Genomic DNA, 25,994 nt, shown 5'->3' with positions numbered 1-25,994 from the left:
TTCAATAAGTCCATTGGCAAGAGGGTGATGGCGTGTGGAGAACTTGTACATCACCCCACACTCATCCCACATTGACTTCAAGTAAACTGACATGATGTTTGTGCCCGTGTTAGACAGTACTTCTCTGGCAATCCCACTCGGGTCAAAATCCCCATTAAGGCCCTAGCCACTGAAGGTGCAGTTAAAGTCCTCAGAGGTATGGTGTCTTGGTATCTAGTGGCATGGTCCACCAAAACCAGGATAAACCTGTTGCCTAAGGTAGTTTTCGGTCTAGGTGCACAACAATGTCAGTGCCCCGCCTTTTAAAACGGGTGTTAATGACGCGTACAGTAACTAGGGGAGTGGCCTTGTCTTTACTGCCTGGCAGCAGGGCCGGCTCTAGGGCGGTGCGACCAATGCCACCACACCGGCTGCTGACTTTAGGGTGCGCCGTGTTAATTTTGGTTTTGAAAGCACCTGCTTCCATGTTCCGTGCCTCCAGTAATTTGCATGCAACAATAAAAATGTCAAGATAACTCTGGTGATTAATGTTCTTCCTGGAGAGTGATTAGAGCTTTGTCTAGTTGAGGTTTTGACTGATCATAAAATCGCACAGAGGATCAATATGCCTGCTGCAAAGAACTTGTACTATGCAGATCACAAAGTGCATATTTTTATTTTATTTTACGGAGTTTTATAAAGCGCAAACTTGACCCGAATCAGAGCGCAATACATAGCACCAGTTGCATTACATGAGGACACATTCATTTTTTTTGTTAGGCACAGGGAGATTAAGGGATTTGCCTAGAATCACAGGATGTTCAGCGTCATTGCCGAGACTCGAACCCGGTTCCCCAGATTCAAAGTCAACCGCCCTAGCCGTTAGGCCAACTCCTCTGTCCTAGGAGAGGAGTTGGCCAGTGGGTTGCTGCTTTTCTAAGAGACGTCCTTTTGTTACTTGCAGTTTATAAGTTAAATTCCGAATATAGAACAGAGAATTATTGATTGGCATCAAAGAACTGCATGCATACTGCAAAGTATAGATTAAAGCATAGATTAATGTTGAAGAAAGGGCTAATTTGTGTTGAAATCGATTCTTATTATTGAAAAGAACCTCCAACCATGGTTTTCCGTTTTCAATTCTGAGTTTGTGCTTCTCCAGACAAAGCACTATTAAACTACATACTACCTACCAGTATGGATGACATATTACTCCTACACCTCATAGTCCTCTGGCTTATGTAACATTTCCTATAAGTTGATTTACCCACGTATGATTGATTGTCCCTATGTAATGTGTGTGTTAAGCAACGTGCTCTGACTGACACCCTACACCGGTATGAGTGGTGCTATATAACTAAATGCATCTGGGCCCCGCAACATTGATGCTGCAGCACCTGTGTGATTTAATTGTTGTTGGATCATTGTCGTAATTGTGATTGAATTTATGAAAAAGGACTGGTTACACAAACTTCCAGAGTGGAGCTAGATGCATTGATCTATGTTTTTGATGCATTCAAATTTAGGGGCCGATTATGATTGCGGATAATCCGCATCCTCCGGGCCGGCGGAATCCACCGCCGGCCCGGAGGATGCGGATTATCAGCTGCGTACAGGAAAAAGACCCCCCACCAGATTAGAATGGCTGGGGGATCTTTTTTCCGTCCGCCGCTTTTCCGCTGCGGTCGCCTTCCGACCGCAGCGGAAAAGCTCTAACATGGCTGGCGGTGTCTCTCGGACACCGCCAGGCATATTAGGATGGCTGCGGTTGTATGCCTTTCCACTGCGGCATTTCCGCCGTGGAAAGGCATACAGTCTTTTGTTAGGGGCTCGTTGTTGGCCCCCAGGGGTGGAGGGGGGGTGGGGGTTGCACCTGTGGGGTACCTATGGTACCCCCCTGCCTTTGCGTGCACGAAGCAGCAGGCACCACGTGGTGCCTGCCGCTTCGTGCATGCAAAGGTAAACATGCATTTTTTAACATTGCGGCGGGTGTTGCTTGAAGCAGCATCCGCTGCAATGTGAAAAATACAGGATGTGACCGCCAGGGTGGCGGTCACATCCTAATTGCCATGGAGGGACCGCCGCTGCCCCTGCGGACGGTCCCTCCAACTCTGGGGTGGCGGACGGACGCAAGTCCGTCTGCCATCCTAATCGGCCCCTTAAGTAGATAATCACAAGGTCACTCTATCATGAGTTTACATTTTGATGGACCCCTTTTTCTTTGGAACCTAGGTAAATGATTTAACACTACATGCCTGTCTTGCCTTTGATTAATACGCATATATGTACTTATTTGATAGATTCTTCTTCGATTAATGCTACAATGTCACCACTTTAGGGACATACTATTCAACTGATTCTTTTGATTCAAGTAAGAATGATTCCCTGTCAGCATAGTACCCTTACCTTGGATTATGCCCAAGCTCGCAAGGGGTTACTGGGTTGCTCATTTCTTTTTCAATAAAAGTATAAAGTGCAGTTCGTAGCCATCTAGTCATGCTAGACCGAGAGAAAGTCACAAGTTCAGGCCGACCGCGATACAGTGAAGGCCGGATACAGGACCAGGTTAGTCCTGCTGAAAAAGTTACCTTCTCAGAGTCAGGCGCGGTGAGTCCAGTGCGCGATGAAGAGGCTGCGGATAGCAGAGAGAGCGTTGTGGAACTTCATTGCTGTAGCGTGAAGAGCAGGCCTCGTGGTGCGGACAGTTGTCACTGTAGCACCAAGATCCGGCCATGTGTTGTGGATGTTAGTTGCTGGAGCTTCGCGATGGCGGTCATTGCAGTCTGCCGTTGCTGTAGGCGGAAAGCAGCTCTCGCATTGCTGGTCATCACTGGCGGTCACTGAGCACGAAGAGTCTGGTTCATTGGAGCTTTGCATTGGCAGTCATCATAGATGGCTGAGTCTCAGCGCGAAGGGCCCCGTTCACAGTCGCGAAGAGACAAACACTTTAGGATTTCTCTTTTTCTTACAGAGATTGCATCTCTCCTTCAAGCAGTTAGCCAGGCCTCAAGCAGCAGGGCAGTCCTCTGAAGAACAAAGCAGGCCACAAGCAGCAGGGTAGTCCTCTGGTAGCAGCGGGCAGTCCGCTGAGAAACAAGTCAGGCCTCTAACAGTAGGGTAGTCCATTCAGTACAAGGCAGTCTTTCTGAATTCTTCCACAGGTCAACAAGTGTACTGAAGGATTCGTCTGAGGGTCCGATATTTGCCAGCCTTTGAAGTGGGAGAAATGTCTGGGCTCTATCCACATCTGGTTCTGGAAATATCCTTTCTCCTGTCAAGGGTCCAAGGGGCCTCAGGTGACAAGGCCTGGTGTCAATTTCTTTGTGAGTCTTCTGGAGGCAGTCCTTTGAAATGCTATTGGCGCACGGAACAGGTGTGCCACGCCCATCCTGCCAACACCTAGTCCCCCTTTGGCTCAGTGTCTGGGAGAAATACACAAAGGCCAAATACCATTCTATCTTTGAATCTTATTATTGGTCTTTTGAAAAGGTACAGAAAAGACAGAACATAAAGCAAACAAGAACCAATAATGGCATCAAGATGTCATCTTATGAGCCCTCCCTCAGGGAGTAATTGTACATTGCACAGTGTAGACATGTGGGACTACTTGGTGCTTGGTGCCTGGTATGGGAAATGCGTCGAATATTGTTGAGAGCTCTGGCTGCCGAAAGGGGGAGGTTGGGACAATGGGGGTTGGTACATATTGTCAGGGAGTCGTGAAGAGGGGTAAACAACAAACCCAACTGCCATTCTAATCACATTCATGTGACCCAGAATACAGGCACCAAATGGTTAGAACAAGAAAATTTCAACTTTCGAAAAGTGGCATTTTCTGAATTGTGACTTAAAATCCAACTGTACCATTGAAGAGGATTTTAAATTATAATTCTTTTGAGACCAAGCATGACATTTCCACCTGTTCCCAATCATAAGTTAACACTTATTAAATGTAATAAGGAAACCCAATGTTATCCAATGGGAGTGGTAGACCTTGCAGCGGTGAAAAACAAATGTAAGAATTTTTCACTATATGGACATGTATAACTTAAAAGTAAACACACTTTATCCTGTCCTATAGACTGTTTAGGGCCTACCTTTGGGGTGACTTATATGGAAAAGGGAAAGTTTACCCTTGCCAAAAGGTACATTATGCCAAGTCAAATTGTCAGTTTAAAACTGCACACAGGTTGCAATGGGTTTCAGGCTATTTAAGTGAGTGGCACAATAAGCGCTTCAGGCCCTCTAGTAGCATTTCATTTACAGGGCCTGGGTACATGTGGTGCCATTTTACTATGGACTCATAGGTAAATTAAATGTGCCAATTGTGTGTAAGCCAATTTTACCAAAAAGTGGTACATCTCATCAGAATGAGGCCCAAGTAGTATCTTATGCATGGTAAGTTTAATAGGGCTCAGGTGAGATCATGTCCAATCCTATAGGAATGGGGCTTGGACAGTGACATATGCATGATAAGTTTAATGGGATAATGGGACTCAGGCAGCATCATGTGCAGTCTTATCAGAATGAGACTTATGCAGCATCATGTGCAGTCTCATCGGAATGGGGCTGAGGCAGTATAATGTCCAGTCTCATCAGATATTAAGCCCCGCTGCACCCCTGCTCCATATCCTTGTGTGAATGAGTCTCGTTTCATGGTGCTTACCTTGACACCGCATGTCCTTTTTCCCTGGACACTTGCAGGGCTTTGGAAGACCATAAATATTACTTAAACTGTGATCCGTAAAATACTGATTACTAATCAGTATCGATCAATGTCACGTACACTTTGGCTCCCAAGTTGGGCTATATCGTCTTCCATCGAATTGATCAATATCCATCAATTTTTTAAGTCTGCGAATTATTGTTGATTGTAATGCCAGTTTTAATGGTTTGCCCCAAACCAAATGTTATGGTGAATAGCCATGAATAGCAGGATTGTTAAGTCCAATAATGCGGTTCCCAGCACAGTAGACCACGAAACGGCCATGTAAGGTACACAGCGCTGAGGAGGCCTTGGTTCTGGGGTGCAACATAGCAGACTCTGAACACTCTATGGCAGTTATTAGATGATTGAACTTCAGTACCGCCTCCGGTTATTGTAATGGACCTGTGGGGATAATAGTAACTTAATTTTAATATAGCATTTCTACCACTGCTAAGCACAGCAAACATTGTAGTACTACTCAAATTAACGGTATTCGCGTAACTGACCTTGGTAGAATAGAAGTCTATGGTCCTGTTTATGATGGGATGGTGGTAAGGTGCAGTTCATTGTACCCTATACAATTTCCAGGATTCCGAATTTGTCAAGTGAGATAAATGACACCTATACCACGCTTTTGACTAATAACATGCACAGCAAAAACTGCATGTCACTGTAAATACCATACACTTTTCCCTTTTCGAGGTTTGACCTGCCAGAATTTAACAAAGAGTGAGGACTTCATTGCACCGGGTGCAGTAAATGCCACACAATGTGTAATTCTGATGCCTCAGATAAACTCAGATTGAGGGTTGTATCAGTCTTGCTGAGATTGGAACACTCATCCTTTAGAAGTTAGTGAGCGTTAAATTATAGAGCCCTCTTGCTTAGGGGTTTGTCTTCGTTCAAAGATTTCTTTACACTGCACGGATGCAAAAGGGTTATTATAATGTTGGACTGAACAGTGGCATCTCAGGGTGTTCACAACTCTATTGTTTGGTGTTATGTTATGCAGCCGCGGTCGGTAGTGGGTGTACCTGCCGGGCGGTGACGTGGGGAGGGGGAGTGGCAAGGTGGGGGGTTGTAATCTATGGATTACGGAGCTTTACAGGTAAGTAAACATATATATAAATAAAACGAAATTCGTTGCATGCACTGCATCGCATTTGGGGATGCAGGGCACACAATGAAATTAGTTTTATTTATTTATATGTTTACTTACCTGTAAACTCCATAATCCATAGATTACAACCCCCCACCCTGCTCCTCCCCCTCCCCACATCACCGCCCTGCAGGAAAACCCACTACCGACCGCGGCTGATGTTATGTTATTCTTATTTCTATAGCGCGCGAATCACCCGGGGACATCTCAGTGCTTGACTAGAAATTTTGACCTGAGACTGGAAGTCGAGATTATAATTAAAATAGAAATGCTTTTAGATGTTTCCTGAAAGTACTGTAAATAGAGATTTTTCGGAGGGGAACAGATACGAGAATGCTTTGCCTCATGTGCGGCTCAATCGTATACGCGGCACTCGTGGGTGGAGTGAGATCTTTGAAAATAGTTTGCAATGGACATACATCATAAGTTGCAAGATTCAATTGTACTGAGAGTGTGTGGGAGGAATTTGGATGTCGGATGTTAAAGAGTGCATCTCATGGTGCACCCATTTTTAGGTTTCGGCCACCAGACAGCTTGTGTCTGTTTGCAAAGAGCCTATTTTGGGCATACCAAGAACTTACAGTGGGCTTACAGCCCGTCTATGGCTTACAGTAGCTGGCTTTATTGTCACTCTTATTTGCTAGTTTCTTGTTTAGAGGGTTTCGTTGTTCCACCTTGCCCATCTTATGTTTTTTTTCCTGAAACATAGCTTCTTTACCTTCCTTTTGATTGTTTATCTTCTTTGGGCACTGCCCGATTTTATAGAACTTATTTTTTCATTTTGATTGAGCACATGTGTTTTCCAGCTCGCTTCCTTGTGTACTTACCCAGCCAAAAATCTGCCCCCATGCACTATATTGCTGTCTTCCTTAACCCATTGGGTGCTTATGACGGAATCACGCCGTCATGAGACACGGGCGGCGTGTGCTCATGATGGCGTGGTTTTGCCATGCCGCTGCCGCTCTGCCCACGTGGCACTAATTCTCAGCCTGTGCGGGCGAATTAATGAGCGGGCAAGGTCATGACGGAACCACGCCGTCATGAGCACACGCCACCCGTGGCTCATGAAGGCGTGGAGCCGTCAAGAGCACCGAAGCAACACGCTCACCCCCTAGCCGTCCCGCACCGCGGCGGAATTCGCCGTGCAGGGAAGGGGTTAAGTGGTTTTCTCTCCCACTGAATGGCTACTTTTCCTGTCATCCCCCAAATGGCTATATATTTTATATTTGTTTATTTTCATCCGCCTACTCACCATTGCTTTCCCCTCACCCACTACTGATCACGCTCCTCTAAACACCCCGTCTTTTTTCTATTATAATTTTTTAAAACATTTTTTTTAAACGGCACAGCAGCATATTGCTGCCAGCCCTCCTGCCTTCTAAAAAGCACTTGCGCACTACTCTAGTTTCATTCTTTTAAAATTTACCACTCCATCTTAGATTAACAGAGACACCACAAAATGGCTCAGTCTACTTTCCATCACGGATACGTATATTTACGAAATGATGTGGCTGCATGGCCACATATTCGCACTTTAGCTTCCTTTATTTTTTTTGGTCGATGCTGCATCAGTAACAATGTTTTTCCCGATGCTGTACAGAATGAACATTGGCAAATCCAATAGGTCCCAAAGATGAGACCCATTGGTTTTGCCAATACATTTTTTTCATTACATATTTTATTGAGAGTTTTCTTGTTGGTCACATTACAGCAGTATACCGGGACATTCCGCCCAAGAAACAGCGAGATCGAGTAAAGGAAACAAGAGAGAGGCAAGAGGAAGCCACTATGACCTCTCAGTGTCCTAGGCTGGCAGGGGGGAAACATCCACCGAGCCCCCCACCCCAAGGTCACAGCTCCATGAACAATTTGTCACATGTTTGGGCCATCTCCAACGAACACCGGCCCCTCTTGGCTACTCTGAGCCATTTTCCCTCCATTATAGCCTGCCCATCGCAGCAACTCCGCTCTACATTTTGAGACCTGCGGATCCGTGTATTTTTCCAATTAACCGTTATTTACCACTTTATCATGGCAAGGCCACTAAACCTCATTGTTACCTTTTGTTTAGCTGGTCTCTGGAACAATCCCATCAGACAGGCCACAGGCGTAGTGGGCAATGTTCGTTCTGTGACTTCATTCACCAGGGCTACTGCCCCCATCTAAACCCCCCCAGATGAGGAAAGCTCCACACCATATGGTTTCCCCCCCCAATTATGCTACATCTGGGGCACTGCGAGTGAGCGGGTAAGGTGCGCCTTATTAATGTAGTAAAAATTAATCAATTTGAAACGCACATTATGGGAAATTCGGGGGAGCCCCACCAGGAGTTTAGCCTCGTCTGCGTCCAAGATAGGAGTGTTGATATCCTCTGTCCAGGTGTCTCTGAGGGCACCAAGGGAAACATTGGTATCCACCCTGATTGCCGCATATAATCCTGTGATTGCCCGGTGCCTAATAGGCAGTTCTGTGACAAATTAGCAGAGTTCTTTCACGATAAAGTAGTAAAAGTTTATGACAAGTTAATTTAGATGGGCCAAACAAAGATAGAGCGATTATGCAGGTCTATTTACAAAAATGTAACTCCTTAACGCCAGACCGAGTCGAGAAGCTTATAATGTCAACAAAGTCGGGATCTCCATTGGATCCTTGTTCTGCTATGGTCCTTCATACAGTCCCTAACATAATTGCGGACCATTTAACACCCCTTCTCAATAACATTCAGGATGCAGGACACATTCCTGTCATCTGGAAAAAATCCCTGGTCAGGCCTATCTTGATGAAACCATCCCTTGATCCTATGGAGGTTATTAATTATCGGCTCATCTCCTGCTTACTATTCCCACAAAAAAATCCTTGAAAAGCCGTAGATGAAGAATTGCTGTCTTTTCTAGAGGCGAACGATAAACTTGACCCAGCGCTACATGGATTCTGGCCTCTGCATAGTACAGAGTCGGCATTGATTGCAGCCACAGAGGATATATGTGTCCAACTTGACGAGGGAGGGAAAGCCATACTGATTTTTCTTGACCTCTCGGACGCATTTGACACGGTTGATCATCAAATACTCATCCAGCGTCTGGCCAAAATAGGGATTGTAAGCAAAGCTTTGGATATTCTTTGATCCTACCTAAACGACAAAGAACAAACTATAGTGATGAAGAACACAAATCGCACCCCTACTCTTTGCCGTGCAGGGTGCCCCAGGGATCTTCACTTTCTCCAACTCTGTTTAATGTTTATGTCACCCCATTGGCCAAACTCATATGCTCTCATGGCTTCACTGCCATTTGTTATGCAGACAACAGGCAAATAGTTGTGTCTTTATCATCTAAGCCGGAGGATGTGGCAACAAATTTTAATAATTGCATGAGTCATATCAATAGGTGGATGCTAGATAACTGCTTGAAGTTAAATCCTGGCAAAACTGAACTGGTTATTTTTGGCAGGGATACTTCCCTTTGGAATACCTCCTGGTGGCTGGAAGCAGCTGGGCTCTGTCCGCGGCCTGTAAAAAAGATCAAAAACCTCGGGATCATGCTAGATGAGCATCTATCATTATCTGACCAGGTCAACAGCATCACTTCATCTTGTTTCTTCACGCTAAACACCCTTCAAAAGATTTTATCTTTTATTCCTGTGGTCCTCAGAAAAACAGTCATCATTGCCCTAGTGATATCTAAAATTGATTACTGTAACACTCTCTATCCTGAAGCAAAAAAGAGTACTATACGCAAGCTGCAGACACTACAGAATGCAGCGGCTCGCCTGCTACTTAAGATTCCCAAATTCAGACCTATAAGCCAAGGCATTCAAGATCTGCACTGGCTTCCAGTCCAGGCAAGGATCCAATTCAAATCTATGTGTATCCTGCACAAGACACTGAATGGGGCTGGGCATGCCTATCTCAGTCAGCATCTGTTATGTTATGTTATGTTAAAATGAATTTGTAAAGCGCACACACACCGGGGAGGTGTCTTGGCGCTAATATGCTTAGAACCCACGTCCAGATGCGCAATTAGAAGGCCTGACGAAATAGCCAGGTTTTAAGACAGCCTCTAAAACTGAGGAAAGTGGTACAGTGGTGTATTTTGGAGGGAAGAGAATTCCAAAGAATGGGGGCCAGAATGGCAAACCTGGCACCACCAGTACGCTTTAATCTGAAAGAGGGGGTGGACAGAAGTAGCTTGTGTGCTGAGCGAAGATTTAGCTAGGAACGTGCTTGTGGATCAAGTTGTTCTCAGATTTAGGACTTCTCCCATTGAGTGACTTAAAAATGAGGCACCCAACCTTGAAGGCGCAACGCTGGATTACCGGAAGCCAATGAAGTTGCTTCAGGAGGGGAGTGACATGAAGGTGTCTGGGTTGATGAACAAGCAAATGAGCCGCCTGGTTTTGAACCAATTGTAAACGTTTTGAAAGATAAAGGGGAATACCAAAGTAAAGTGAATTGGCATAGTCAATGCGAGACATAACCATAGCAAGAATCACCTGAATCCGAGCTTCGTAGGTGAGAAACCTACAGATCTTTTTTATTTTCCTGAGTTGGAAGAACCAGGTAGAAATCACTGACCCTATCTGAGGCTTCATCGTGAGATCCTGACTGATGATTACCCCGAGGCTCTTGGCCGAATTTGATGGAGAGGGAGGCTGGCATAGTTTCCTGGGCCAAAAGTGAGGGCCCCAGGGATTCTTAGTAATGCCGCCAGTAAGAACTAACTCCGTCTTGTCCGGATTGAGCTTAAGGTGGTTGCTGTTCATCCACAGACTAATGAACAGCATGGTGGACTGAAAGGTGTGGACCGACTCCGGGGAGTTACTAATAGGGAAAATAAGTTGCAAGTCATCCGCGTAGTTGAATGTACAGACTTGACGCTCTTTCAGGGCTTGGACAAGAGGGAGAAGGTACAGATTAAATAGCAGGGGAGAGAGCGATGAGCCCTAAAGGACTCTGCAGGAGATGCTTCTTCTGGGAGCGGTGAACGGCGCTGTACTAACTGCCTGCAACCGGTTTTCCAGAAAGGAGATGATCCAGCCAAGGGCAGGTCCCGTGATTCCTGCATCTCTGACACAATCGACCAGAAGATTATGGTCGTGTCAAAGGCCGCAGAGAGATCAAGCAGGACAAGAGCCTCGGGAGCCACCATCAACCTTGTCACGAAGAGTGTCTAATACTGTGAGGATCACCGCCTCGGTGGAGTGTGCAGGGCGGAACCCTGCTTGATGAGGATCACAAAATTCAGATTCTTCCAAAAAGTCAGTGAGACATCTTGTGACATAGGCTTCTAGGACCATCGCAAGGTAAGAAAGAAGAGAGATTGGGCGATAATTTGTTAACATTTGAGGATCTGCCCCCGGCTTCTTCAAAAGGGGAATGACAATGGCCTCCTTGAAGGTAGCGGGGACAGTGCCCTGGGATAATGACTGATTCAGGAGATTAAGTGCAGGGCTGGGAAGGGTAGTAATAATTTCTTTCAAAATGCTAGGAGGGCAACAGTCAGTGGGAGAGCCCGTTTTAACCCTAGAGAGCAAGTCCGCAAAGGTAGGCTCGTTAATACTTGGGAATTGCATAACAGTGCTATGATTTTGGGTGGAGGTCAGGCTGAAAGCCAGATTTTTACAAACTGGAATGCTGGACTTTATTTTTACAATTTTATCAATGAAAAAGGAGTTCAGAGTATTACAGAAGTTTTGGGAAGGGTCAGATTTGATAGAGATTCTGTCGGATTGGACAGCTCATTTACTATAGAGAAAATCTCTTTCGTACGATTAGTTGTAGAGAAAATGTTTAAGGAGAAGTATGCTGCCTTGGCGGTCCAGATGGATTTTTTGTAGGTTTTCATGGTATATATATAGAGACATTTGTCTTCCGGTAGATAGTTACGTCTCCATGTTCTCTCCAATTGCCGTAAGGCTAATTTCTGTTTTTTCAGCTTATGGGCATCGTGGCAACGGGGAGCATGTATTTTCCTTGAGAGGCGCAAATTTGTTGCTAGCAGCCAACAACCAGCTGGTATATATCAAGGGGCATACTCCACAGCGAAACCTCAGATCCTCATTGGTCTCCTTACTCGTGGTTCCTAGCGTAAAGACAGTAAAATGGGGTGGTAGAAGTTTTCTCCATCTGGCCCCTAAATTATGGAACACATTACCCATTAGTCTTAGAAACCAAACCAATTGACAACTGTTTAGGAAAGCACTAAAAACATGGCTATTTGTCCCAAAACCATGACCGGTGACAGCTTGCGCTAAGACGCCTAGGTAGGTTCTATGGAGACACTGTAAATGTCTTATATCATTCACCATCTGACTTTATTACCATACAACCGAAAATCATTTTCCTACAGGAGATTTAGGTGCTATTGGTCTACTGTGAATTCTGACAAGCAATCAAAATGCAATTTTTTGATAACTTTCTTTCTGAAATGTGATTAAATGTATAATAACTTACTACTGTGATATACCATGTCTTTAACCTGAAAGTCTACTAATAATAATTTTAGTAATAATAATGCCTGAAGACTCTTGAAATTCAGACCACCTGTTCCTGATCTCTCCTTCTCTTCATCTAGATCGAGTACACACCAGACCAGATAGAAGGTAAGAAATCGCCAACATCCTTTCAAACTCATTGTTTGAGTCTGCTGCTCAGGACCAGGATAGACTTGTGTAAAATGAATTGTTTACAGTGCATGTGTGTGCATGCCTGCATCCAATTTAGACAAGCTGTGACAGTGGTGTACTAGCAGAGTGTACACCGCTTGCACAGCTTAGTCTGTGTGCCACATTAGTGTCAAACTACAGTGTAGCGGCCCTAAGAACTGCTCATTGCAGTTGGAGGTAAATTTGCTTGCACTGGACTTCTGTACTAGAGTACAGCACAATTGCAGTAGAAACTAGAACAAGTGTACCCAGTGTCTATGATAAAGATGGCTGCCATCAATCCAGTAACTGCTGATGTACACCTGCATGCACCTACTCCCAGCCCACCTGCAAATAAATCCTTCCAGAACGAATGCATTCTGGGAGCAAGAGCAGCCACTGTACTTTAGAGGAGCACAGTCAGAGTCATCTTAAGGATTTTTGAAGACTTGAACAAGACATATTTTGGGGCCCCGTACTCACAATAATTTTACATTTTAATGCCCATTTTCTACAATTTTAAGATTGCATTCTGCCAACCAATATTGAATTATATGTTGAAATTTCTGAATTGGGGTCACAGAAAAACAACTAGAATATGTGTTGCCGTGGGCTCCAATAATGGATGAGAAGGAGAGACAAAGAGAGAGGCTGCAATTGAGAAATAGACAGACATGGGCCAGACAGAAAGAGAGACTGTTTAGTGACGGCCGAGTGTTTCTTCTAACACCACGTCATTAGTGAACGGGTACCAACATATTGAAAGGAAGCTAATCAATATACCAATCCCCTTGTGACCATTACAAATTGAGGGGTAGGCGTAGACGACAGAGAGAGCCCATTTTAGAGAGAGAGAGACCGGGTGGGGGTGGTAGACTGTTGAACCAACAGACTTAAGTTCAAGTACAAGAAAACACAACACACCAACTTGCGTGATCCTGGGAAAATCATTTAATATCTCTGTCCCTCAGCTGCAGTGGCTTCACAAAATGGAACACTAGTAAAGTACAGTACAAGAAGTGGTTTAACAACTGCCCATTTACATTTGGTACTGTGCCCTTCTTTCATTTATTTATTTGCGATGGTACTTCTCCAAAAAGTTAACACCTTCCGGCACCTGTACGTTTCTTGCAGGATTGAAGGGTCACCCTTCAGACACAAAACTTAATGCACTTTCTGGACATATAGATCCAAGCCAAACTCTCTTGTGAGCACCCCTTTTATTTTAGTCACCTACACCAAACTATCCCAGGACGGTAGTAACTTTTAGTGATCACAGAGGTAGGGGGCCTGACTGAGGCACTTTGTGAGAAGAGCTTGGTGTTAGCCAAGTCTTTTTTTGAGCAGGTGTTCATGGTGATGAAAGGAGTAGCCAGAAGATATCACATACTTGAACCATACCTCTAACTATACCAAGCTTGTGAAGAGCAAACCCGAGTCTCCTGAGAAGAGTTCCTTTAACCCTTTCGTCCTTCTTCCATCATTTATCATCCACCCACCTTTCATCCTTCTAACTAGTCGGTCATCTATCCCTTCATCTTCCCAGCCACCCATTCATCTACCCACAAATCTGACATATCAATCTGTCTGCCCGTTCAACCACCCTTTCATTTATACACCAATCCGTTCACCCATTCACCAATGAGTATATCCACATATCCATCCATACTTTCACTCTTCCTTCTTCCATCCTCTTACTCATCAGTTCAGTATAGCATTCTTTCTACCCTTTTACCCATCGATCCTTTCATTCTTCCACCCATCCTTTCAACTTTCTGTCTTCTTTCACCCTCCTATCTTTCCTTTCACTGTTCGTTGGCCCGTTCTTTCAACACTCCTTCCATTCATTATTTCATCCTTCCTTCATTTTACACTTCCATCCTACCTTTCACCTTTTCTTCCTCCCTTCCTTCTTCCTGCCACTCTATTTTGCCATTCCAATCCATTCCTCATTTTTCTCTCAGCCTTACGTATTTTTCTTACCTTTCTCACTCATGCTCACTTTTTCTATGTTTCACCCTCTCTCTTTTTCCCTCTAGTTTCACCATTTCTCTTTCTCGGTACCCTTCACTGTACATGTCAAAAGTGTTATTTATTTATGAGTACTTTGCCCACAGAATTTCAGGCAGACGAATTCGATAAACAATTAATTAATGTTTTAGTGGGACCCAGCTGACCGTCCTCCAGGCCGAGTTACAGGCCCTGCTTACATTGCTAGAGTGGGGGTTAATTACACCACTGACTGTGATGCAAACGCTCATACCAAAGATATGGAAGCGTCTCTTCACCAAATTCTGTTTGTTGGAGGCAGTGAGCAGTATGTGGATTTACTTTGTGGTACATGAATATCATCTACTCATGCATCTAATCACCCCCTGTATTCGAGTTGTGAACCTTACTCTACAGCATCTCCAAAAAGGCTTTTAGTGTGAGTTAGAAACATGATTAACTCCCAGTGAGGCCATTGACAAGCATTGATTTTCAGTATGTGATTATTAGAAAGTTGACTGATAGATGTCCATGATATGGGACTCCTCTAATGCTAACATGAGAGGGTCCTAAATTACACGGGCTGCGAGCCACCATGGGCAATGATCATGGAATAATCAGGTTAAAATTCTTCTGACTTGCTTTGTTCCCTTACAGCCTTAACCGATGAAGGAATTTGCTGACTCTTGGTCTTTACCCCTTTGCAGAGTTCAAGGAAGCCTTCATGTTGTTTGACCGGACGCCCACAGGCCAGATGAAGATCACCTATGGCCAATGCGGTGATGTCATGCGTGCCTTGGGACAGAACCCAACCAATGCTGAGGTCTTGAAGGTGCTGGGAAGACCCAAGCCAGAAGGTAACTACAGAGACAATCTCCATCCTTCACTACATTTGTGCTTTAAAGACTTTTCCACGTGTTGGAAAATAGGTTCAGTGAAGTAACACTAGTGATCTGCAGGTCATGAATTATAATCCTACAAGGCCCACCCACGCCTTCCTTCCTTCTCTGGTAGGCAAATTAAGAACCATTAGAAAAGGCAGAAGTTGCAATGCAAAGCACTATACAAAAATTTGTTCTGTGTATTATTTTTGTTATTACATTAGAACAATGGGAGTTCCTCTTGTGAGAGTTCCATAGAACAGCAGTGCTCTTAGGTTCTTTGAAGGTCACTCTAGATCTCTGACCCTCAGTGTCTTGTTTCAGACTATAACACACCTATTACCGAGTCCCAAACCATTTCCAGGCCCCACAGGTAGCACAAAACCTCCTCCTTTACTCTTTTTGTCTGTTGCACACCCTACTACTCACAGGAAAGAAACAATGCAGCCAAAACATTCTGATGATCTCGTGTGATCGACCCACCATGATCAAGTATGCCATCCTAATCAAGGGAGGGTCCCAATTTCCTGCCGGCCCGAATAAAAGAGACAAATGAGTAGATCTTCACAGCTTCCCTCACTTCCTTCCTCAAAAATCATGTAGTAGATATGGTTAATACACAACATTTGACAGTTGACTTTACACACGATAGCCCACCTGTCAAAGCTTTCTTATTCCAGTGATATTTTGAAGGAGATACAGAATAATTTTTGCAAGTTTCTGCATGCCAGACTTTGCTTCTACTGGTCACAGGCAAATTCCGATGAAATGTGATTGTGATTTGTTTTTTGTGTTCTCCTTGTATTGATGAACACCGAGTTTTACCAAATGAGTTAGGCCTCTTAGTTGGGTGGTAGTGTATTTGGCCTAAGATCACAAACTGCATCTTGAGGAACTTTTAGTTGGTCTCAAGAGTCCAGAATCCGAAGCCAAGTCTCTGGGTGTTGGATTTAGGTTGGAAATTGGCTTGGTAACTAATATAAGCAAATATAACCTACCTTGTTTAGGTACCAGTTAACGTTCAAGAATTCTTTTAAATTGCCGGAGAAGAATATTTTTGAACACACCTCAAAGAAATGATACCTACCTGGGACAGTCCTGCCAAAGGAGCGCACACCTATAAGCTAAAGTTTCCATAAAATGATCCATTCTTGTCTGTAGTTTTAGTTATACCTCCAGAGGTGCCTCAAACGCCACTTCTAAACCCACTCTGGCACAGCTTTGACACACATGGACAGTCCTCAAGAATGATGTTGTGTCTTTGCACGCTGATCATAGTGCAGTAGCCAGCAGTCTATTTAAGATCTGCACCTTAAAGGTAAACGCTAAATCCGGAGAAATGATCTGCATTTTGAAAGGCCACTCCTCAAATAGCCATTTCCTAATATTGAGTGCAGACAATCACTCTATGTGATGTTATGACTCACTGGACCACTACATAAACTTCGAGCTATGTCAGAATTTTCAACTGTACCAGTAAAAAGTAGGAAATCATGGAAGAACTATTAAAACTGGCAGAGTCAAAGATTTAGGGAAATCTCAGTATGCCAGTGCGGACCCAAATGACCCTGCACAAGATTTCAATCATGTTGTTCAATGTAGGCCCCAGTGAAAAAGGCACTAGGGCAGTATTGGCCCTTAATGCCCAGAGTCCCTGGTAGATTATCAAGATAACCACTAACCGCATAGATAATTTTCCCTTTTGGAGTTAATGTGTGTCAGTTTCTCACATGGGGATATCTTGAAAATATCTCATGGACCTTACCTCGTGGGCCAACATTGGATACCCCTACTCCAGAAGAGGACATGTTGAGATACCAGCTGCAGCATCATCAGTAAAATTACGAAAGTCCCATCTAAGTCCTGTTTACTTTGAAACCAGTTGTAGATATGTCGACCCCCTGTCTGATTGGCAGATGAAGCTCCTGACTCGACGAAACATGAGTGGCTGAAAGTGAACCTACACACGCTTGCGTTTCACATAGAAGAATCTGAATCGTGGCTGAACATGTAGCATCATACGGTCGACCTGCTATAGAATTGTGCTAGTCAGAACACAAAAGACAGGAAAGACACTGTAACTCACAAGAGGGCGGCCAGAGCACCAATTCCAAGGAATCTATAATGGCTGGATGGGGTAGAGTATGCGGTGTCCACCATATACGGATCTTACCTTCAGAAACATGCGTCCTAGTGAGGGAGCCAGACCTGCCATTAAGCAGGAGAGATGCCATGTTGAAGGTTGCATTTACCTTAAGGTATCTCCGGCTTAAAGGCACCCCTGAACCTATGCACAGTTGGGTATGGCAGTGCAGTGAGTGTATGGCTGGTCTGGAAGCGCATTCAGGGTTGGAAAAAGAATGCAAGAGAATGGTATGTGGTTCCATTGCATGCAGTTCTGTGACAGATTTGTGCTTACCATTTCTAGACATTTCAAAATGAATGCAATATTAACTATGAGGTTTCTTTTTTCTCACCTGTCTTTCATCTGTTGTTTCCCTTTCTCCGTACCCGTTTCACTTCTCTATTTCTCCAAACTCTCTTTGCTACTACTCTTCCACCCTTTCCCTTTCCCTTTTCTCTCTTTTGCACCTAATTCTTAACATTGTTGCCCTTCTGTATCTCTGTACCTATTTTTGTGCCTCATATTCCTTACTTCTTTCTTTCATGTTCCTATCTCCATCTCTTTAATACAATCTTCATCAATGTTCTCACTTCTTCTCTTTCAAACACTGTCATTTCTCCTTTTTTTTCAAATATTTCTCCTTTCTGTCTTGCTCGTCCCTTGGGATTTTATTGTCTACTCTTACTATATGGAAAATGTGTTCCTGCATTTTGTTTCCTTTCGCTACTCGCCTCCTTTTATCTTTGTTTATGTTATCCAATTTTTTCTTTTGTCTTTTTTCTCTCATCCTTTTTCTTTTTCACCCACATCTTCTCATTGTATGACCTGGTCACTTCCTTGATTTCACCCTCGTTCCACCTTCCCTACCTTGTGTTTCGCCTTCATTTTATCCATCCTACCTTTCCCTTTTGTGATGATGTATATGACGGCTGAAGACCTGAACTCGAAGTTGCTGGATTTTGAAACCTTCCTGCCTATGCTTCAACATATTTCCAAGTCCAAGGACCAGGGCACCTTTGAGGACTTTGTAGAAGGGTTGCGTGTGTTTGACAAGGAGAGCAATGGCACAGTTATGGGAGCCGAGCTTCGTCACGTACTCGCTACATTAGGTGAGACATTGATTTTAACGATGTAAAAGGCTTGTGGAACAAACCAGGGAGAGCCCTTTGATATTTCATTTCATGTAATAGAAACATTCTTCATTAATCAAATATTAATATTTAAAACACCATCGAAGTGTATCAAGTCCTTGACAATCGAGGACCTAAAGCAACTGGCTTATTGAATATAGAAATTAATTTGAAATTGTCTCTTATCTTATAATGTTATGTTTGAAATCTAAAAGTGATAAAGGTCTGTGTTATTTTGGGGAGACTGCAAATTTAAAAAATGGCTTCCAACCAACCCACGTAAATTGTCCAGAATTAAAGGCTACAACTATGTCTAAATCATGAGCGTCACTTTGGTCAGAGCCCATATATTTAGTGGTTTCAGATTCTTTTTTTCCCAATCAAAAGACCTACAATAAAAACCTAGATACGGTGTAGTGGATGCTACAGGGTGCGAAAGATTGAACTACTATGCAATTAATTCTTTGATACTTACAGGCCATCGGTATTAGTACTGCACAACATATGCATGATTTTAGTTAAAAACACAAAACTTTCAGAAGACCCTAAATTGCCCCAAAAATAAGCGTGTGATTAAACATTTATATGGAGGCGGACTATGGTGGCTGAATTCTGGCACAACTTTTTCTTCGCACGAGTAAATGTTACTGTTATATGCGAGCAGAGTCACCATCCAAGCAGTGGCTCCTATTCCATCAGAATGCCCTTAATCCTTGTTTGTAGGTTGCCAAGTGTGATAAACTGTTCTACTGTTTAATCCTCTAGGGGAGAAGATGACAGAAAATGAGGTGGAGCAGCTGTTGAGCGGCCAGGAAGATGCCAATGGATGTATCAACTATGAAGGTATTTAAATCCAGATTCCTTTCCCAATCCAGGGGAGCTTTGTCCCCCGCGTTGGTTGTCACTGAGGGGATATCAATTGCGCTGCCAAAGATAACCATGTTCTATCTTGTGGAGGAAAAGGATCTTAGCAACCTTTGACTGTTGTTGCCCAATGCTTCTCAATGGGTGCCACATAGCTCTACCCGAGAAGCTGCACTGTTGTGGTGGAAAACTCGGTTTCAATATTTTTATAAAATATATATCTTTACCATTCTTTCAACTTTCTTCCAAGCTAATTATATATAAAATGGCGCAAGGGATGTTTGGATTACTTAATTACAAAACATTTACCAGGGGACAATTTTTGATGTTTTTAGTTGTTGTCAGTTTCCTGGTTTTGACCTGGATTTTTGACACGTTATTTATAATTTAAGTTACGAGAAATTATTAGTTCCAGTAGATTTCTTTAACCATCGTAATGATGTGGTCATGTGTTCTATAATTCCCCAGGAAAGTCTTATTGATTAAATGCTTTGGTTATGTGTAGTATTAGTAATCATACAAATTATTGTAAAATATATGGCAATGCGAAGCACAATATTCTTCCCATGGTCTATAAATATGGAGGTCTCATCAAGTTCAATTTCATAAAGGTCCTTTCAGCGTATTACTATTGCTATTTCATTTTATCAATTCATGCACTGTAATTATAACTTTTTTTATATAAAGCTGCTTATCACAGTGTTTGTCGCTAAATGCTGCAAATAACAGGTTTTACTATACGCTAATATAATGCACTCAATTCATCAACCTTGGAAGGATGGAATGCTGAGTTGGCCTTCTGGGTATTCCTCCTCTTGACCTGTAGGTCACTACAGTTATCAGTGATGAGTGTTTATGTCACTTAGCCATCTTGCAGAATTGCCATCTTTCTGTCTTTATTCTTAAATATGCTCCACTCTTTTCTTAAATTAAACATTGATATTTAGGCGTTTAGTAAACTGCCTCGTAGTAGTAACTGAGTACAGTTATGGTAGAGTTCAACGACAAGGCACTCACGTTTTGGGATTACTGACTACTTTTCCGAGAAGAATTTAATATAGATGTAGTATGGTAAAACCAAGATCAGACTCATCCTGTCTTAGCAAACTCGAAGTACTCTGTCATAAATCTTCAAAATTCCAGTCCCATCATAAAAATCTTGGTGAACTGTACAGTGAGCGTTAATGGAGAGGCTTGATCATAGCCGTAAATGTACTCAAATACAAAGTCATTACACACCTCTGAGCCACTATGACGTCAAAGAGTTTTGACCCCTGACTTAACTCCTCTTTAGTCCGGCCTCCAATGTACTTCTGGGGAGCTAAAACAAGACAAAAACCTGCACAGCATTCTTTCCCCTCCAAGACAGACCTGGGGTGTGCAAACGTCAAGCCAGAGCTAGCAGTTGCAACCCCTGGGCCCCTCCAGTTAATGTGTATCGCTCCAAATGGGCAATATATTGATTTGGAAGGATAGATTATAAATTGAGATGGGAACTGCTTTAGAAAAGTGATATCTTAAAAATGTATGAGTGATTATATTGACTATTAGGATAGCAAACATGTCATGTGCTTTTTTTCTAGTCTGTATACTATTTATTTTGTGGTTCCGCCTTTCTGATATCATTGTCCTTTTTTTCTTTCTGATCAGCGTTCGTCAAGCATATCATGTCTGGTTGAAGCAGCAACACGCCCTCCAGAGTAAGCATGTTACACTTTTGAATTTGTAACGGAATGCCTGGTGTCGAAAGTTCAAATGACGTTGGTAGGACATTATGTTAGATTTCGAATAGACGAGTCCCAGGTCAACACTGGTGATACGTTTCCGAGTTTTGAACCCCAGCTCCTGTGGAGTACCGCTTTGTCTGTGATTTGATGCAACCTGTGAAAGTCAGTCAAGTCTCAGGACCGATCAGAACATGCATTCCTTAATTCTGTCTATTTTTCACAGACAGGCTTCAACAATGAAACTCAAACATGTCCTAGAAAACATAGAAGTGTCACTGGTGCTGCTTCTCAAGTTGGTGGTTGGCTCAAAGCCTTCTAACAGTGTTACAGAACCTACTCATTTTAGCACAGTGGTTCACACCCAACCCAAACACCTTTGCTGTTTAATTTTGATCACCTGAATCTTCCGGTTTTAAGTGATTTAAAAACTCCTTAAGAAAACAAACTTTAAATTGTAGTTGTTTGCCACCAGTGAGAGCAGATAGGCTATGATGCTATTAAGCAAAGACTTAGTCATACCCCCTTAACAGCTAAACCAGGGTGTGTGGTGGTCTTCTGGGCATTGCAGAGAAATGCATACTGTAGCAGTAAACTAACAGAAGACCTCCACTCCATTCCAGCCTCATTACCCAACAATGAAATGCCAACTAACATCTCCAAAATGCTGATTGAAGTTTCAAAACCCATTGTAGCCGATGAGTTGTCATAATCTTATCTAAAGAATACCAAGCTAGAGATGGGAAGGGCACGTGTTAAGTGAAGAAGTAAATGGATTAGACTTCAGCAGGGTCACAGGTTTGAGGTGCATATTTCAGAGTCCACCAGCATTACTGTTGTGAGATGCTGTCTGGGTAGAAGTGGAGACAGAGAAAAGTGCTCTGAGCCTGTCATGACTTTATTAATGCCAAAAATAGGCAGGTTTTTGGTACACCTTTGGCATGCCAAAGTCATACTCATGACACATTCCTGACATGTCCACTGCAGCTTATGAAGATTTTCCCAATATTGCACCCTTTAAAGGTCACTGGACCAGTGAAGATGGCGAGCATCTGGCCTAAAAGAATGTTAGGTGCACAGGAGAAGAGGAGACATGGAGAGAGCCCAGTTTCAGGATGCATGAGGGGTGTTGTCCAGCCCCTGGAATGAGTCAGGATCACTGGCTCTTTCCTGTATGCACTATCATTCTTTCAGTGCGCGCACCTGAGAACATACCGGCCAATGTTCAAGTGGCCTGTGGTGTAGCAGGATGCCAGCCAGCCTAAGATGGAGTGGTGCAAACTACTATAGTAACAAGGTTGACAAGGGAGAAAATGTTACACTCATTTTTATGCCAGCTCCGAAGCCCTGAAACTTGTTCCACATAGGCACCTTGGAGATTACAGACCACTTGCCTTGGTATCACTAGCAATGTGTGCTCTGGCAGGAAAAACGGTATTTGTATTGGAAATGTGCCTATGCTAAGACAAAGTGGAGCTATGCAGTACTTTGCGTCAAGGGGGCATTCCATGAGTGCTACATGGGCGTTCTCATGCAACCACCCATGTGTTTGACTCAAATCAAACAGAACAAGATGACAGACAAAGTGCTGAAACTTTTCAAATACTCACCCTCAGTCACAGATCTGGGTTAAATCCATTGTTCTTTTGCGCACCGTGCCACTCCCCCCTCAGTTTGGACCCAGCCATATGCAAATCATTCTTGACCCTGCTCCTCATAGGAGCAGTCCAGCCCAAACTGCCAGGCCAGTTTCAGCACTCCGTCCATCATCTTGTTGAGTTTGCTATGTTTGACTAAAATCCTCATCTACTAACATTGATAGACATGGATTTGCATCAAGAGCATACTCCTCCTTAAGGCAGGTGTAAAGTTTGGGAAAAGTTTTCTTTTCTCAAAGCTTTTCAAACTTTGCATGTGCACAACACACTACAAAGTCGGAAAGTAATAAAGCATAGTTGTTGTACTAGACTAGAACAACTAGTAACAGTTGTTGTACGAGAAGAAGCCCCTTCCGCTACAAAACCTTGGCTACAGCAGATGCACAACATGCCTTATGCTGCAGGGGTGTGTGTGTTGGCGCATGGCAGACAAAAGTACCCCAGTGCTGGGGAAGAGAAAAACAGCACCATATCTTAGTAGATGTAGTATTCTTTTTTATCTCTCACCATTTGACGCAATGCAGCAACAACATTTTCTTAGAAAATCTTCCCCTTAGAGTGCAAGGACCCTAAGATATTGAACTTATCATGTGTTCTCCTGGTGTGAGGCCGGTAACAGCAGTGATATACTTATAAACACTTTAAACCTTTTACATGGTCTCCCCCACATGTTTAATTGGTTAAATAGCCAAACTAACCCTAAATAATAGATACCAAACGACTACCATAAAAAGGCCTTACATTGAGAGCATTCCAAATCAGTTTCACTTAGATGCTACTCGGTGGTGAAACAAATCGTTTATTTATGGGGAGCAGTTACTCCCAGAATCCGTTTATGATATTTCAAGAACAGTTAAACTGCAGTCACATGCTGGACTAGCTTAGAAGGTCACATCCCGTCTTATCAATCTGTCTCTGCTATAGATACATATCATTTTTATAATAGGGGTTATCCAATCCTGCCATGGAGCCAGTGTGATGAGAACATTAGTCTAGCCTATCCCTACTCTTGCTGACCACACGCCTAAGAGGAATCCTTTATTCCTCTTTCATTCACACTTCATACTTAATGCTGTCAGTAATGGTGACTCAACAACCTCAGGTACTGTAACCCTCCGAGTGTCTAAGTCACACACACATGCACGCTTGCGTGAGCACACACACACACACACACATGCACACACACACATCTAGTGTGTTAAGTCATTCTCTCAAGAATGTAAGGCAGAGTTGGGTTGCAACAATGTTCTTCTGAAAGCTGCACTGGCCATGGTTCTTCCATTCTATAAAGAGGAAGGCCCCAGGCTAGCTCTATCCAAGGAAACAGGGTGACTTGTCAGATGGACCCCTGATAGCACTGGATTCAAATCAGCACCTCAATGAAGAAGCCTGTCATCTGCCCTGTAAAGGGAAGTGCCTTTGCCAAGGAATTAGTGCATGCCAGGTGGTGCAGCCTGCAGGGGCGGTAGAGTGCAGTGCCATTACTGGTTTCTGTAGACTGCTGCTGGGCCTTCTAAATAGAATGCTTCCTTAGTATCACAACTACTTATACTATTCTCTCAGATGGGATACCCAGTCACATCAAGCCCTCTCACACACAGACTTGACCACCAATGCACGCTAGTTTTTTTTAGCATATGCTAGTACATTCCATTGACCACTCATTTCTTGAAGCTAGGTTTGTGCTGAATGAATGCCCCAAATAAAAATAAAAATATTCCATCATATTCTAAAATTCTAATGCCTTCAGGTTCATGCTCAATGTTACACCAGCTAGACTGCTATCTATTGCCACACTTTCATTACAGCATTTACTCTCAAGGTGCAGTCAAACATGGCTAACACAAGCCATCTCTGAGTCTCAGGATTATGGAATGTTTTAGCAGTGAAGTTGCATCTGCACCCTTCATTTGTATAATATGTTTTTCACGGTATGGACCTGAGCTGGGGCATAAACTAGGCCCTTGAGGCGCAGGTGGTAGGGCCAAAACCATTCAGAGGGGCCCTATTCCACTCAAGGCCAGTAAATATCTGTGAGGTATGGCAGACTCAGGGATCTCTCTTCACATTCTGCAGGAGGATGGATGATGGGCCATCATTTTGCGTTATGCCGTTGGACCTGGGAACCCAGCAAAAGCTGTTTTGGTCCCTGAATTACATACTACAATTGTAATAATAATATTATTGCAGCGAAAGGTGGGGAACATATTTCATTTGTTTTAGTAAGTGAACACAGTGCTTTGCAAGGAACTATAGTTGGTCACTCAGCACAATTTAATGTAAACAAATACAATAGACAGCGTGTCAAGGGGAAGTCTTTGTTATATTGGTGGGGTAGGAGTGCATCCTAGAAGGTTAATTTCACTTAACAAAATTAGTTATCTATTGATTGGAATGTCAGATTCCTGATTTCATAGCTATGGTGTACATTTACTTTTCAGATCAATATGGATTTCCTGAACCAATACACACTTTCCGCCTGCCAAATTGGTATTTTGCAGAAAGGGGGCCTTGTGAAGCAGCTTGGATCTGTCCGGTGTCCCAGACGTAACAAACCATATCATTGTAGATAAAGAGTACAAGTGGTGAGGCAATCCACATTCTTTCATCCAGGATCCCATTGGCTTCTATCTGTAAAAGGACTGATGTTTGCCCTGAGCTTCCATTGTCTAATGTATTGTTAATTTATTTTTTCTTTGGCGTTTCACCTAATAAATTTCACAATAAAAGCTGCTTTAATTGCTTCTTTTCAAGAATTTACTGAAAGAGCTGCTGGCAACAGATGTGGTCCTTTTTAACTACACATGTTAAGTGTTCACACGCATCAGCGAGCTAGCACGAGTTCAAGCTTTGGACTAGACACACTCCCAAGCAAGGCATGTGTTAACAGCCCAATGAATAAAGTCCAAGATTTGTGATCGATCATCCCTAATATTAATAAGAAGGAATTAGGGAAGAACTGAATTCTAAGAATCATGTTATCAGAAATGATGTCTCCAGAGTACAGACGCTGTAATATTGGGTGCCCAAATCTTGATTGACGATAGGCTTTTCCATAGTTTGCCTTGGGATTTTATGGTCGTCCATCATCGACGTTTCTAAAGTTTAAAATACTTTATTTAATCCAGTGTATAAAGT

General features: G+C 43.2%; 1 protein-coding gene across 1 annotated transcript in view; it reads left to right on the top strand.

Moving 5' to 3' along the window:
- Positions 1 to 25,588, top strand: part of MYL4 (myosin light chain 4) — a 36,111-nt gene extending 10,523 nt beyond the window's left edge. The window contains exons 2-7 of the mRNA XM_078645043.1: positions 12,416 to 12,443; positions 15,182 to 15,331; positions 18,416 to 18,589; positions 19,376 to 19,453; positions 21,125 to 21,174; positions 25,298 to 25,588. Of these exons, the coding sequence (XP_078501169.1) occupies positions 12,416 to 12,443; positions 15,182 to 15,331; positions 18,416 to 18,589; positions 19,376 to 19,453; positions 21,125 to 21,153 (459 nt within the window). The 3' untranslated portion in view covers positions 21,154 to 21,174; positions 25,298 to 25,588. The remainder of the gene's footprint in view (positions 1 to 12,415; positions 12,444 to 15,181; positions 15,332 to 18,415; positions 18,590 to 19,375; positions 19,454 to 21,124; positions 21,175 to 25,297) is intronic.
- The last annotated feature ends 406 nt before the right edge of the window (positions 25,589 to 25,994 follow it).

This window comes from Lissotriton helveticus, chromosome 5_1 (genome assembly GCF_964261635.1).
Source record: "Lissotriton helveticus chromosome 5_1, aLisHel1.1, whole genome shotgun sequence".
NCBI classification, from domain to species: domain Eukaryota; kingdom Metazoa; phylum Chordata; class Amphibia; order Caudata; family Salamandridae; genus Lissotriton; species Lissotriton helveticus.
Note: the sequence above shows the minus strand (reverse complement) of the source record. Positions and strands in the feature narration are given on the sequence as shown.